This window comes from Takifugu rubripes, chromosome 17 (assembly GCF_901000725.2).
Source record: "Takifugu rubripes chromosome 17, fTakRub1.2, whole genome shotgun sequence".
In the NCBI taxonomy this organism is placed as follows: Eukaryota; Metazoa; Chordata; class Actinopteri; order Tetraodontiformes; family Tetraodontidae; genus Takifugu; species Takifugu rubripes.
In genome coordinates, this window is record NC_042301.1 from 4,592,385 (window position 1) to 4,605,852 (window position 13,468).

General features: G+C 42.9%; 1 protein-coding gene across 1 annotated transcript; it reads right to left on the minus strand.

Moving 5' to 3' along the window:
* Positions 1-70: 70 nt before the first annotated feature.
* On the minus strand, positions 71-12,385 carry LOC105417645 (zinc finger protein 638-like). Its single transcript, XM_011612502.2, has 23 exons — positions 12,247-12,385; positions 8,594-10,256; positions 7,518-7,579; positions 7,083-7,112; positions 6,686-6,873; positions 6,205-6,395; positions 5,816-6,031; positions 5,485-5,583; positions 5,365-5,402; positions 4,740-4,785; positions 4,539-4,658; positions 4,039-4,170; positions 3,920-3,961; positions 3,517-3,654; positions 3,281-3,439; positions 2,499-2,636; positions 1,895-2,344; positions 1,635-1,799; positions 1,409-1,547; positions 1,127-1,336; positions 864-983; positions 640-761; positions 71-245 (listed from the first exon to the last, which is right to left on the minus strand). The coding sequence occupies exons 2-23, from the start codon at positions 9,905-9,907 to the stop codon at positions 201-203; spliced, it is 4,164 nt and encodes a 1,387-aa protein (XP_011610804.2). The 5' UTR covers positions 9,908-10,256; positions 12,247-12,385; the 3' UTR covers positions 71-200.
* Positions 12,386-13,468: the final 1,083 nt, after the last annotated feature.

Here is a 13,468-nt window from a genome sequence, read left to right on the forward strand (position 1 = left end):
AGAGTCCTCAGATGCAGCGGGAGGCAGTTCTCAAAACACATCAAAAGCTGATTAGCCCGACTGATACGTCTTCCACATGATGTCATCTTTATTTTGATCTTATTGTACAAGAAAAATCAACACAAGATAAAATGGAAACAGAACAACCGATCGTTGGTGGGAAAACAAGTAAATCACAAAAAAGGTGGAGACAGTCGTGTTCAGTTGATGGAAGCAGCCCCCGTCTTCTTAGTCTGCAGGTAACTCTGGGAGGGAAAACAGCAGGGAGACGCATCATTAGGACACATCATTGACATTCATCCCGAGGACAACATTGGGGACGCTTTAGGGCTCCTGATCTCACTGAGAGACACATCAGGGAGCCGAGCTGAGACCACGTGACTTTCTGGTCTCACCTGAATTACAGGAGCCCATATGAAATTCTACTGGACATTTAGAATTTCAAGAACAAGAAGGTGTAATTGCCACTCTTTAAAGATGTGTCCAAAAACACATCATCAATTCTGTGTGCAAACTTTCAGGAAAATATTCAAATAGGAGTGTTATAATCTATTTAAACATGAATGTGCTTTACACACGATACTGACATCACTGCGTCGTTATGGGCCCAATATTTGGCAACATTACGAATGTGCTCACCTTTACGTTATCATAATGTTTTTGGGTCTTGCAGTGCGCCATTTCAGCCTCTTTGGCTCCACTGAAGAACCTGTTGCACGCCTTACAAAAGAATCCCGTCTTAGGGGCCAAGAACTCCATACCTGTGGAAAGGGAAATAAACATCCAGTGCTTAAGCTTCAGAGTCCAAACCTGGCTGACAGCGCCAACTACAGGCCAGAACATATAAATGAAAGTAATCTTACCAACAGGGTTGTGAGGGTTGAAGGGAGGGAGAGAGTAGTCGTCGATTGTAGGAGATGCTGCATTTGTTTTCTCCTTCACACTCTGGTCATCACTCTTTGATTTGTCCATCTCTTTCTCTCCTTTGGGAAACAAGAGCTCTTCAATTCTACTGCATCGATTCAACCCTGGATTAATGGGTGGGTGACCGAGGAGAAGGCCAGCTCTCTGGATTATGGTGGTGTTCTCACCACATCGTGTAGAGAAAACCAAGCCCCGGTTGTACCTGACTGCTCAGGAGGTGTGACGTCTCCATTGGTGTCCTTCACCTGCGCCGGTTTGTCCTGCTCCTCCGTGCTGTGCGGACCGTTTGCTCCCTCGTTTGGTTCGGCTTCTGTTCCAGGGGCTGAGCTGCTGGAGGTGCGTTCACTTTCTTCAGGAAGCGCTGCGACAGACGGCTGAGCCCCAGCAGAGAATTCAGCTGTCGGTTCATTTTCTAAACAGATGTCAGGGACCAAATTACTTTATTTTCCCCTCGCCGAAGCCCATCGACAGTAAGCAGCTGTACCTGTCGGAGCGGGAAGACCCGGTGGCTCAGCGGTCTCCTCAGAGTCACGTGGTGACACCTGTACAGGTGGTGCTTGTTCACACACCGACTCATGGTCGTCAGACTCCACAGGTACAGCGTCCACCGTTATTGATTCCACCTAAAAATCACACATCACATCACGATATTCAGGACAGGGAAGCGTGGTTTAATCACTCGCGTCTGTTTCGTCTATAAAATGTGGTACCGTCTGTCCATCCTTTTGTGCTAGTGTGGGGGGGTCTTCTGGGGAAGTTTCCATTGCAACAGTGGGGGATGGAGGCAGAGGGAGGTCAGCTACGTCTCCCACTTCATCAACAGTAACAAAGTCGCTCATGTTAAACGGGAATGGATCCGACTCCTCGGTATCCGTCTTATTGGAGGAGAGGACATAAACGGGATTTTAGTGCAGTTCTACACAAGAGTTGTAGACACAAATGACAAATAAAAGGCTGTTTCGTGTCTCACCCTCCTGGCGTCAGTGCTGGGGCTGTTCTGCTTTCCACCTCTCCAGGTTTTCTGCGAGCGATAAGATGATCTGACGGCATTTGTGCTCTTTCTGTCCGTCTTGGCTCGCTCCCTCCTCTCACATTCCCTCTTCTTCTCTTCCTTCCTGTCTCGCTCTCGGCGAACTCTCTCCACGCGGTCCCGTTCTCTCGGGACCTTCTCCTTCTCCAAAGCCCTCCTGTCTCGCTCCTTGTGCTCTCTTGCATCACTCTCTTTCCTTGCCTCCTTTGCTTTCTGCTCCCTCTCCTGTGGCTTCACTCCCTCCACTTCCTCTTTGGCCTCTGCTGTGACCTTGACTTGTTTGCTTTCCTGTGGAGCCGCCTCGTGTTCTCCGTCATTAGATGCTGCTGCGCTGTTGGACTGGCTGGCAGCTCTGACTTGGCACTCATCAGAGAGCAGGTTCTCCACATTCTAAATATAAAATACAATGATATTGTTGAGCACAACCTCACAGGAGTGAATTTACATTTACTCTGCTTTTATGCTTAATAACGAAAATAAAATAAAAATCGGTCCATCCTGTCCTTTTGCCCATCCGTGGCCGGATGTATTCCTGAAACTTTACCTCAGGAATCTCTAGCTCTGCCGAAGGTGCCTTTGCATGAGTCGGTGGAATCTTTACATTGTCCCCAGGAGGATTTTCTCCTTTGGAGCCATCGCTTTTATTTTCTCCTGTCTCCATGTCACAGTCCCGACCTTTATCCTGAAAACAAAGGGAGCTCATTGCTCTCATCCATTGTCTTTTCTTTATTTATACTATTTTTTACACTGTAGAATCACACTGAATACATCAAAACAATAAAGCAAGATATATAGAACTATGTATCAAACAAATGTGTGAAATCGTTTTATTTTTTCAGGTTCCTCAAAGTCGCCCCCCTTTGCTTTGATGACAGCTTTGCAAACCCTTCTCTCACACTTCACAGGCATCGCTTCTCAGTTGCATTTGCAGATGTCAGGTTGCAACACAGTTGACAGTCCTATTTGATAACTGTTCAAATCCATGATGAATCAGGTCTTTGTGGTCAAATAGCTGCTAAGACTCCACTACTGGAGAAAAGCAACGAGCTAAAGAGATTTGTTCTAGCCAAGAAACTCAAGCAATGGACATTAGACCAGTGGACATCGGCACTTTGGTCTGGTGAGTCCAAAATTGAGATCTTTGGTTTATTGAGATGCTTCAGCTGACCTAAATCCAATCAATACGGACAAGCATGAGACGGCCCTCAATGGGACAAGGCAAAGGCCCATTTTGAAGAATCAAAGAGTTTCTTCACTCTTTTTCCCCATATGTGCATTTTCATACTTTTCATACTTCAGTTACAATCTACAATGTGGGTCACTGACCTCCGACTGGGGTGCAGAGATTATTTTGCTCTGTGTGCCGATTTTGGGGTCAGGTTTGCGTGAAAAACGCAGTGGGTTGTTCTGGATGATACATGGAAAGCCTTGGAAGCGTTTGTAGACGGACAGCGCCATGGCTGCAGTCGCCATTTCACAGACGACCTAAACATGTAGAAAAGGTTTACCAAAAGACTAACACAGATAAGAGGACAAACACAGCACAACTGCATAACTATTACCATAGTATGGAGGACCAGGCTCCTGATTACTGTGCCAAAGCGTCTCACTAGTTTCTGAACCTCAGTGGAGCCATTAGACGTGTGGGGAACATTCTGGATCACCAGCAGGCTGCTCCAGCCAACCTGAGCAGGACTTTCCTGAACAACACAAAGCAATGGATTGGACCTAAACTTCAAACGGCCGTGGCAGTTCATGACCGTTTTTCAACCCTTACAACTGTAAACGACCCTTGAGTTAAATATTTTTATATCCTCACAACAATTTCTCATTTATAACAGTAAGAATAGGGCTATTTTTGTCATTTCTATCAATGAAAAAATGGTTTTTCACCTCCACATTTGGGCTGGGACAAATGTGTCAAGATTTTGTTCAATTACATAGGTCGTTAAGATAAATACTCACCGACTGGTCTATGGATCCCATCAACAAGTTGTAAAGAGCCACCTTTGGAAAGAGTTTCACAGTATTATTGTTTCAGATAAGAACCACAATAGCACACAGGGAAGTAAAAGGGGTCATACCGGGGTGGAAAGACTGACAAACTGATTGATGTGTCTCATCTTCAGGTCACAGTCGTTAAACTTCAGGGACGAAGAAGTGTTGACTTTCACCATTTCTTCAGCAACTTCCTTGTTTGGTACATAGAACAGAACCTAAAGGAAAGATGCTTCTTTAGACAAATATAAAAAAAAAACAAGACCATAGCAGAAGAATGTCCAGAAATCAATGATGCAATTGATTATTCAACAAACCGTTTCACAAGTAATGTAAATCTAAAGTGCTGGATCTGTTGTGCATCAAAGGCACGAAATACGGTACTCAAAATGAGTCTGTGAGTTTGCGGCTGTTCCAGCTATTGTTTGTGTTCAGCCGGAGCCTTTCCAGACCACATCACAGCCTGACATGCATCTCTCTCTGCATAGGAACTAAGTGACAGTGACACAGACCCCAGCAGCCAAAACTGCAGTGCAACAATAGTTTATGGACAAACAACACGGCATTTACTGTGTTCATAACAAACCTTTCCGATCTGCTTTGCAAGAATCATGTGAGACGGCGTTCCAAAAGGCTGGACTAACTTCTCGATGTCAGCTTCTGACCAGTCCTCTTGAGGTAGGCCAGTGATCAAGACTAATCCATTCTGTAAAAAGGATTACCGTACATTGATTTAAGAGTTTTATACAAAAAGTGTTGCCATAAAAAGCATGTGGCATGCTTTTACCTTGTCAGACACCCCAAGCTCAGTCTTTCCTTCTGCACTGTTCTGACTGCAGGGAACAAAGTGAAATTGGGTTTAGAAGGCAAGACGGTAACATGGTTTAATAATATGTACGCTTCTAATCTGGAAGAGTATGGATGGAGAGTGTTTTCAGCATGGACTCTGAGATAACAAACCATTGTAGTGCTACTCTACCCAACTGAATCTACCACATACATGAAACTAAGAGGAAGGACCATTAAAAGCTGGTGGAACATGCGCAGGATGTCCAGACGCAGAGTACAGAGTGAAAACAACAGTGCTGATCAGTAGCAGATACCAGCAACAACATTTGAAATCTTTCTGCAGAACGGCGCCGTCCCAGGAATCACTGATACTGTGAATCCCCTCGAAGGCCGTGGCTATAGGAGCCAAGCATGTTTGCTTACTCTCCAAGAGGACAAAATCTTGACAGCTTTGGAAGACTGACAGAGATCTGGGGAAGCTTTCTAAGTACACAAGTAAGGCATTTGACAAGAGAAAAAGTAGACAAATCAGGAGCTTGGAGACAACAGTCAAGAGTTCCCTGTTTCCACATGAATAACATAATGGCTTCATCAATTATCATAATCAATTAAGAGTGACAAACCTGTTTAAAGTATCTGAAGATAGTTTCCCCTCAGGTTTCTATAATAAAGGGACACCACGTTTAATTGCACAAATACTTTACATGCTACATTTCTTTTCTTATTTATGATTTTTACAGCACCTTGGCGACTGAAGCTGTGAGTTTCTGTTGCCTGATGAAGAGTTCTGTTGAGCCAGCCAGACTCCGAGCATCTTCAGCTTTGACCATGCAAACAGATGCCTGTAACAAAACACATCAACAGCATATTGACGTTAGACAGAATGATGATTTGCGTAGCTTTTTCTCCATATCAAGCTCCGCTCTGCTGCCTGCCAGCAGCTGGTTGCTTAGGAAATATCTTACCGTATAAAAATACATAAAAGAAAAAATAATAAAATCACAATATTTTCATTATGACACTCTTATGCAAAAATGAGATTGTTGAGCTATAGCAATGGACTTAAATCAGAACCTTTTGCCCTTCATCAGGGTCGCTCTGTTCTCCAGAGCAGGGTATGAGGATCACGTTGTTGATCTTGCCAAAAGACCCAACCAAGTTTGTGACTTCCTCCTCGGACGCATCTTTCGGGATGTCCGTTAGATAAACCAGCCGTCCTGAAATGGCAGAGTGCTGGGACGCAGCGGTCACTCCTTTTTTCTTCTTCTCGGGTGCTGAAGGCTTGGCATTCTTAAAACCAAAAGGACGAGAAAAATGAAAAAAGATGTTAATGAAATTCACGTGTGATTCAATCCTGCAATGTAAATGAATAATCAACTGGGATCATTGGGAGAAAATGGATAGAGACACTGCACATGTGATGCAGCTTGAGTAGCGTGTCAGGAAACAAAAACAACACCCACCGAGTTAGCAGCCTTGGTGCTCGACAGTTTCGAGGCTTTACTTCTCGGTTTTACCGCACTCTTACTGGACGGTAACGGTTCATGTCGAGAGCTGTGGACGACCTTAGCGAAGGGTGGATGGTGGCTTTCATCACCAGGGGACTTGGTCACATAGTCGTGGGGACGTTTCCCACGATTATGAAGAGGACCCCCTGTAACCATCAGGATAACCCCATTTACTTCACACTATATATTTTATAGGCTTACTCAATTACATATTCCAGTCCAGTGACTCTTATTCAGAAAACGGGTTATATGAATCTCTATTTACCATTTAAAAAAAAGCTGTGATGTGCTGGATACAGGTATCGTTAATTAAGCTTTTTAACAACTGAGACAGCTGTACCTAATAATTAACCGAGTGACAGTAAAACAGACCAGGACCAACATCATTAACATAATTTAGAGCTGAAATAACTTTTAAAATGTGAGTTCTACATACCTGCATAATTCCGATACTGGGGATGATATTGGGTAGAGTACGGCCTCCTGTAAGGCCTGTTGGTGTGGGAGCCCTCCCTGTGTGTGCTCTGAGGACTTTTGGGGGGGGAATAAGAACGGGGCCTTGAATGGGCTGGAGAGTGATCTCTGGAATCCCAGAGTGCCCTGGAGCCATATCGTCCACTCCGGCTGCAATGAAAACAAATTCCATTCAGACAAATCCAGTGAAAGAGCTGAAAGTGACTAAGACGCTGCTCAAAAAGTAAAGGAAACACATTGTCGTCCAGCGTGATTAAACAGGCCCCTTAAAATTTGAACAGTTTGAATCCTTAAAGAGTCTGACGTCAGATGGCTGAAACAAATAATCTAAAGTATTATTGGAAGCCATCGAAACTCACCTTGGAAAATCTGATTTCCCGTCTGGGTGCCTTCACAGAGAAACAAGAACAATGGGATATCAATAAACCTATTCCTAAATATGCTATAAAAGGTATACAAAACAGAATTTTACATGAGATTAAAATCAAAATCAAATACAGTTTTTTTGCTCGGCAACATTACAACTTCATGTTGCAATGTCAGTAAGGTAAACTGATGTTTTTCACTGCTTCGAGCGCATTTAAATTAATTTTATATGCTGCAAATGCAATCAAACAAGAACAGTCTCTTACCAAAATGAGTAAACAGATAAACATTTACAGGTATTTCTAAGCTAAATACACAGTGCCAACCTAGGACTTTTAATGCTGCCCCTTTGGACCCTAGAGACTAGATATTACCAATACAGACAAGGAAAAAACATCAGAATATAAAAATGAATGACTCTTCCTCACTTGTTCCGCAATTCCCTGCAGGCAGCAATGTGGTTGACAGTGTTACTGTGGTCAACCCAGTCCTGAAAGAGACAAAAACAGAAGACATCTGCTGTCATCAACTGGACAGGAAGTATTTTAACATTTTCACAGTTGATCAAGATGCAAAGACCAACCTCAGAAACATATTTTTAAAGGACTGAGACAAAAACATTAAAGCTGTTCTCTAGAGTCACTTTTATTTGATTTGTGTAAGGTAACTTAGAAAGATCCACTTTAATCCCATGACCAAAGTACAACGATTCTTCACATACGTGTGTTCCAAGGCAATGCACCTTTATCTGCTCTTCAGAGCCAGATCAGTTTAAATACGCCAAATATATTTTACAGCATGTTGAAAACGGACTTATAGCATCTTAATGTAGAGTGTAGAATGAATGAAGATGATAGAATGCATTTCCTTCAAATATATTACACACATTCACACTGGAAAAAGAAAAGGACAATCATAGTGCTTTTTGAAAAAAGCCATTCTGAAACTATGTCCAAGTACAACGTCCAAAACTCAAAACAGTGTTTACAGTGGGCTGTAAATGAAGCCCAGAAAACATCATTCCAGACCTGCATGCATACATATTTACATTAGGACTACCTACAGCTCCTTATTTGTGGTCACCAACCTGATTCACTGCGGTCTTTGTGATCATCTTAGATCACCTCAATAACATGTTTGACTAAAAAAAAACCATTATGTCTTCATTACATTGTTGACTGTTGCTGCTGAATTCTCCTGCCAGATTCTAGCTATTCATCAAAATTGAAGAGGTGCTTTGTTGGAGAAAGTGAATCCCTTGAAGGACTTGTTGGGAGTACCCCCCCCTCCCCAATGACAGGGCAACTACACACACTGCAACTCAACCTAAATCGATCAGGATGATGTTTTTAAATGCTCTTTGGAGAGTTGCATCCTCTCATTCTCTGGTGCTAAATGTCTATTATTCAAACACACACACCAGCAGCATTGAGCAGGTGATTATATCATCATTAAATGAAGGCATTCCTGACAGAAATTGGCACGGGGGCCTGTTAGTACTCACCTTTTCCTGATCACACTGTATGTGGCACAAGGAGCAGGTATGTGGATACACCTTTGGCACCACAGATGAGAAATCGCTTATCAATGTGGGAGTCTTGCCGCTGCCATGTTGTTTCGAATCAGAAGAAGGAACAGATCTTCTCAAGGACTCTTCACTTCTCCTCTTCGGTGAGAGCCTTGGTTTCGGTCCCTCGCGCCTGTAGTCTCTGTCTAGATTCCGAGATTTGGCCAAAGGTGGAAATTCTCTTCCGGGTGACCGGCTGCTCTTGCGATGATCACTATTTGTCCTGCGATAGTCCTGGTCTCCATGTTTGCCCGGGTTAGTGTGTTTTAAATTAACCTGTTGCCTTTCAGTCTTATTGACCTTTGGAGGTGTTGAGGAAGACGAGAATAGTTTGACTCTTCTTTCGCTGGAAAGCTGCTCTCTTCTGAAAGTCTCTCTGGACTCGGTTTCTTCCTTTGCACGACTGGCGTGACCGTAGTCGATGACTTTTCCCGCCGTCTGTGTAACAGTTAAGAGGCTTGGCAATTCTGGGGAGCGAGAACGCACCAGTGGCGAGGGGCCGGAAGGAGACAATTTATGAATGGACCGTGAGAATGAAGATGTTGAAGTTGCAGCAGTGGATTTTTGGTCGCCCGACTTGTTAATCTGGATATTGCGGAGGATGAATGGTAATGTATCCGGGGTAAGCTGCTCATCAGGATAGTGACTTAGTACTTCTAAGTCATCATTTGAAAGTCCAAAGCTAGCTAAAATGCTTCCTGCACTCTCTGCTGTGTACAAACTCTGACCATCTCCACCACCACTGTGGGGGATTAGGTGTTTGGCAGCAGGGCCAGTCCAATTTGGGATGCGAGTTCCTGTATGGCTGCTCTGGGGCTTTTCCACCGGGTTTTGAGGCACGTGGCCACGATGAGGTGGAGGAGAAATGAAGAGCTTGGATTGAGGCTGGTAACCTGACCAATCAACTCCTTGCTGATGGCCAGAATGGTTATCAGAGTTAAGCGTGACTGGATTGGATCTGTAGTTTCCATGCTGACTGATCCCACATCCTGGTCTTTGTCCCTGGTGTTGGTTTGGTAGGTCCTTGTTGTCAACAGGGCGGTGGTCCATGTCCCTATTGCCATGCAAAGCTAGGGCAGAGTGCAGTTCATTAGGGAGCCGTGCAGGAGGAGGAAACTGGAAGTCCATGCCCTGTGATGTGATCACGCTGGGTGTAGGGTGATTCTGGTGCTGGTTTTGGGGCAGCTGTTGAGGCCTCGGAGCATTAGAAAAGGCTGGTGGCCCCTGTGGTTGTGAATGTTGGTGATACATTGCAAGACACCGACGCAGTGGTTTGTGTCCAACTTAAATCGAACTGCTGAAAGAGTCCGTTTGCTGAAACGTAGACGGCCAAGTCGAGGCGGTAAAGCTGCCGTGCAACTGTTGCTGATGCGAACCAGTTGCAAAGAGCTACGTCCGCTACTGTAACGAGACACTGGAGGAAATCTGTGCCCGATGCTTTATCCCAGTCAATCACGGAGTTGTCAAAACAGTAGCACCAACCACAGATCCAAACATAAAATGGGTCCCATTGGTGCCATCCCTGGCGGAGGAGGTAGCACCCGACTCCAGCCAAAGGGTAGGAGCAAGGTGCAAAGTACTGTCTCTGTGCACAGCAAGGCTGAGAGGTGGAAAGCAGAGACACTATTACAGGAGAACTTCTTTTCCTTTAATTACTCACAACAGGAGCTTTCAGACGATGGCAAAACACTCACTGTTGGATAAGAACTTAAACTTTAAAGGCACATTAAACTTGAGGACACTGAAGGGGGGAAACCCGCTCCTTTAACGTACACAGCCTGAAATAGTGACTATTTATTACTCTTACTGGTTGCCTGTTTACCCAGTTTTCCCAGACGGCAGACACAATTTGATTAACACTAGGATGCAAAAAAGTACGTAAAATTAACTTTTGAAACAACTGCATAAAGTCCTGTTGTTCCCTCTCCTTAACAACCAGGAAATTCATGAATCAAACCAGTACAGGTTTTAAATGTACAGCACGATTCAAAAAACATATATAATACTGAATAAGATTGGAAAGTCTTGGAAACTCCTCTGAACAGGCTTGGCTAAACATTGGACACAGAAGAAACTATCATAAAACCGCAGTCTTTGCGTCCTTTTAAAATCTAGAAACGCTTTAACATCACAAACCATGGCTGTTTAAACTCTATAGACAAGGTTTGGACACACAGACACAAAAACCACAGAAACGCTCCCTCTTATTTTACTTGTTTTTTGTCCAGGACCCTCTACCCAGCAGCAATGATTGCACAATGGCTATATTGATAACCGATTAATCATAGGTCATGAAAATGGTACGAACTCCATTTTCTTCTTAATCAAAATGTCACTGTCCTGCAACAGTTAGTGGAACAACTCAACACAAAATGGCAGACAGCGCTGATGGGGTAAAAGGAGACCACATTAAAAATGACTTCATACTTCAAACAAAGCTAAGCTTGATGGGTCGTATCATATATCGATCTATATGTGAAATAATGCAGCTATGCTTGGCATTAACACCGCAGCTACACACACCACTAAAGAGAGCAGGTGCAGGTCACAGTTTAACACATACAATGCTGATCAAACAATCGGTCAGGGTAAACGTAGCCGAGACACCTTCCCCAGCAACACCAGGCAACCGAGCAGTTGCATTGTCCTTTCTATAGATCAATGTCTCCGACTCAAGATTTCTGATGATGCAAAAGTATCAGACTAAAAGATTCAACACTAACCACCAGTAGTGTACGATATAATCGACTGTCTGCGCTAACCAGTTTCATTTAATTGGTCAAAACAACACCTGGAATTCTATTGGTGGGAATTGTAATAGTTTAGTAGAGCTAAAAAATTTGAGCAGTATAATAATTGCTTCAAACCAGTCCAACAGAATGACCTGAATATTACCTATAATACCTAAAGAACCAAAAGCAAACCTAATATTTGTGTGTTAATGCTTTGACCTTAAGAGGCCAAGGCAAAAACTTCAAATGTCTTGTACGTGAATAAATATGGAAAATTGTCTCTTGATTATCTTCAAGTGGTTTTAAAAGCTATCAAAGTAAAGCAGGTAGTGCAAGTGGGGTGTTGCAGAAATTTGAAGACTTAAAAAGAAACTGTAACTTAAGCACTCTGAAAATGATACAAAAGAAAAGCAATTAGGGTACAAAAATACACTTAGTTTATATTACAGCACGATTCCTCACTGATGTGCTAAGTTTTGGCAGGAACCTAGTAAGTGAAATATTTCCATTCCTTTACATGTTAGTAAGTAATAAATACTAATAGTAAATAACTAGTTGAAGTTTATATTTACACTACCGACGACTGAAAACTGCAGCTTTTTTTTCAAACTAAGATGCCTTATTGGCAGGTAGAACCTGTATGAATAATTAAAAAGAGGCTTAAAAATATCAATCTACGCAAATAAAAAACCCTAAAATGCTGCGTGGAAAAACAAATATTTAAATTTCAGGACGCTTTTCAGGCAAGCTAGTGTTAGCTTAGCTAGGTATTGCTAACATTAGGTTAGCTACACGGAATGAAAGATTTTGCATCTTATAATCGACTATATCTAATTCGGTAACATGATAGGTAATTACCTGTCACCTTGGGGCGACGTAAAGTGAGACTTTCTGCTAATTACCACTTCTTCAGTCTGGATGTTTCTTTAATCAAACGTTGAAGACACTCGCCACCTATTAGAATCTTCTTCTACGTATTTAGAGGCGAATTACTTTCAGGCGCGTGTAATACCGCCACCTAGTGGTGATCTGATTACACTGACCGATACAGTTTCTGCGCCAAATTGTTTATAAGGGATGGAGATTGTTCGTGTTCTTTGCTTATCACAGGAAATGATTTTTCCGTTTTCATTTCCACCATTGACCATTTTCATTTCGGGTTATTCCAATTTCTTCCCGAAGGATGTTTGAATTAGTTTGCGTGAATTAAGTTTTATTTCTATTGTTGGTGAAATGTAGGATCTGTTCCCAGGAGCTGTCTTACATTAACTGGAGCGCTTCCACAATACTGAGACATTATGGTGCCCGGTTAACACTCCCGTGATCAACTCAGGTTCTTCCAGAAAGCAGGTGGTTGAATATAGCATATTACTGGCCAGTGATGCAGTGAAAAGCCTAAAATCGGAATGTGAGGCAGAAATGAGAAACATTGTACCGAAACAAACGGAAGATGCACGAGATGGACCTTAAACTCAACCATCTGCTCCCAGATCAGGAATGTTATATGATTGTTAACTGTATTTATTTGTATTTTGAAATTCTTGCAAATCATTCCACGTGATTACAATGAATTAGTCACGCAGATGCATCTTATTTTTTCTTCAACCTGTGGCAGCTGCTGGACAAGGACGCCAAGAGCCAATTAAAATGTCATCACCGATTCCATTATCGAGGTACAAAGATACCTTTCTGAGGCGAACACACCAAGATCACAGGCTCCACTACAATCTTGGACTAAAGACTAAATTACGCTACCTTATACAAACTTGCAATGACATTGAGTGTTCTCAAAAGCGGGAGTAATGGTTTCCAAACAGCGCAGTCGCCTCGGCCCAAAGATGTTAAAGCAGCTGATGTTTCTAAATAAAACCATGTGAATGAATCCGGTTCAGTCGGTTTCCAGTTTTTGTTGAAGTTGCCTGCAATTACTCTTTAAATCCAACAGATGTCGCCATTAAGTGATACAGTAACACTCTCGACAGTCACTTCTGCCATTTCTTGGCTTCATAAATCTTCAACCAATCCGACCTTATGTAAAAATGAATACAAACCAATGTCCTCGTGTCTCCTTTTTCATTAG

What these genes read in the sequence shown, in the direction of transcription:
- LOC105417645 (XM_011612502.2), bottom strand. Translation starts at nt 9,907, where the DNA reads ATGTATCACCAACATTCACAACCACAGGGGCCACCAGCCTTTTCTAAT. An exon ending in TGCAGGGAATTGCGGAACAA is followed by an intron (nt 7,113 to 7,517) that starts GTGAGGAAGAGT and finishes TTCTCTGTGAAG; the next exon opens with GCACCCAGACGGGAAATCAG. An exon ending in GCCTGGTCCTCCATACTATG is followed by an intron (nt 3,440 to 3,516) that starts GTAATAGTTATG and finishes CTACATGTTTAG; the next exon opens with GTCGTCTGTGAAATGGCGAC.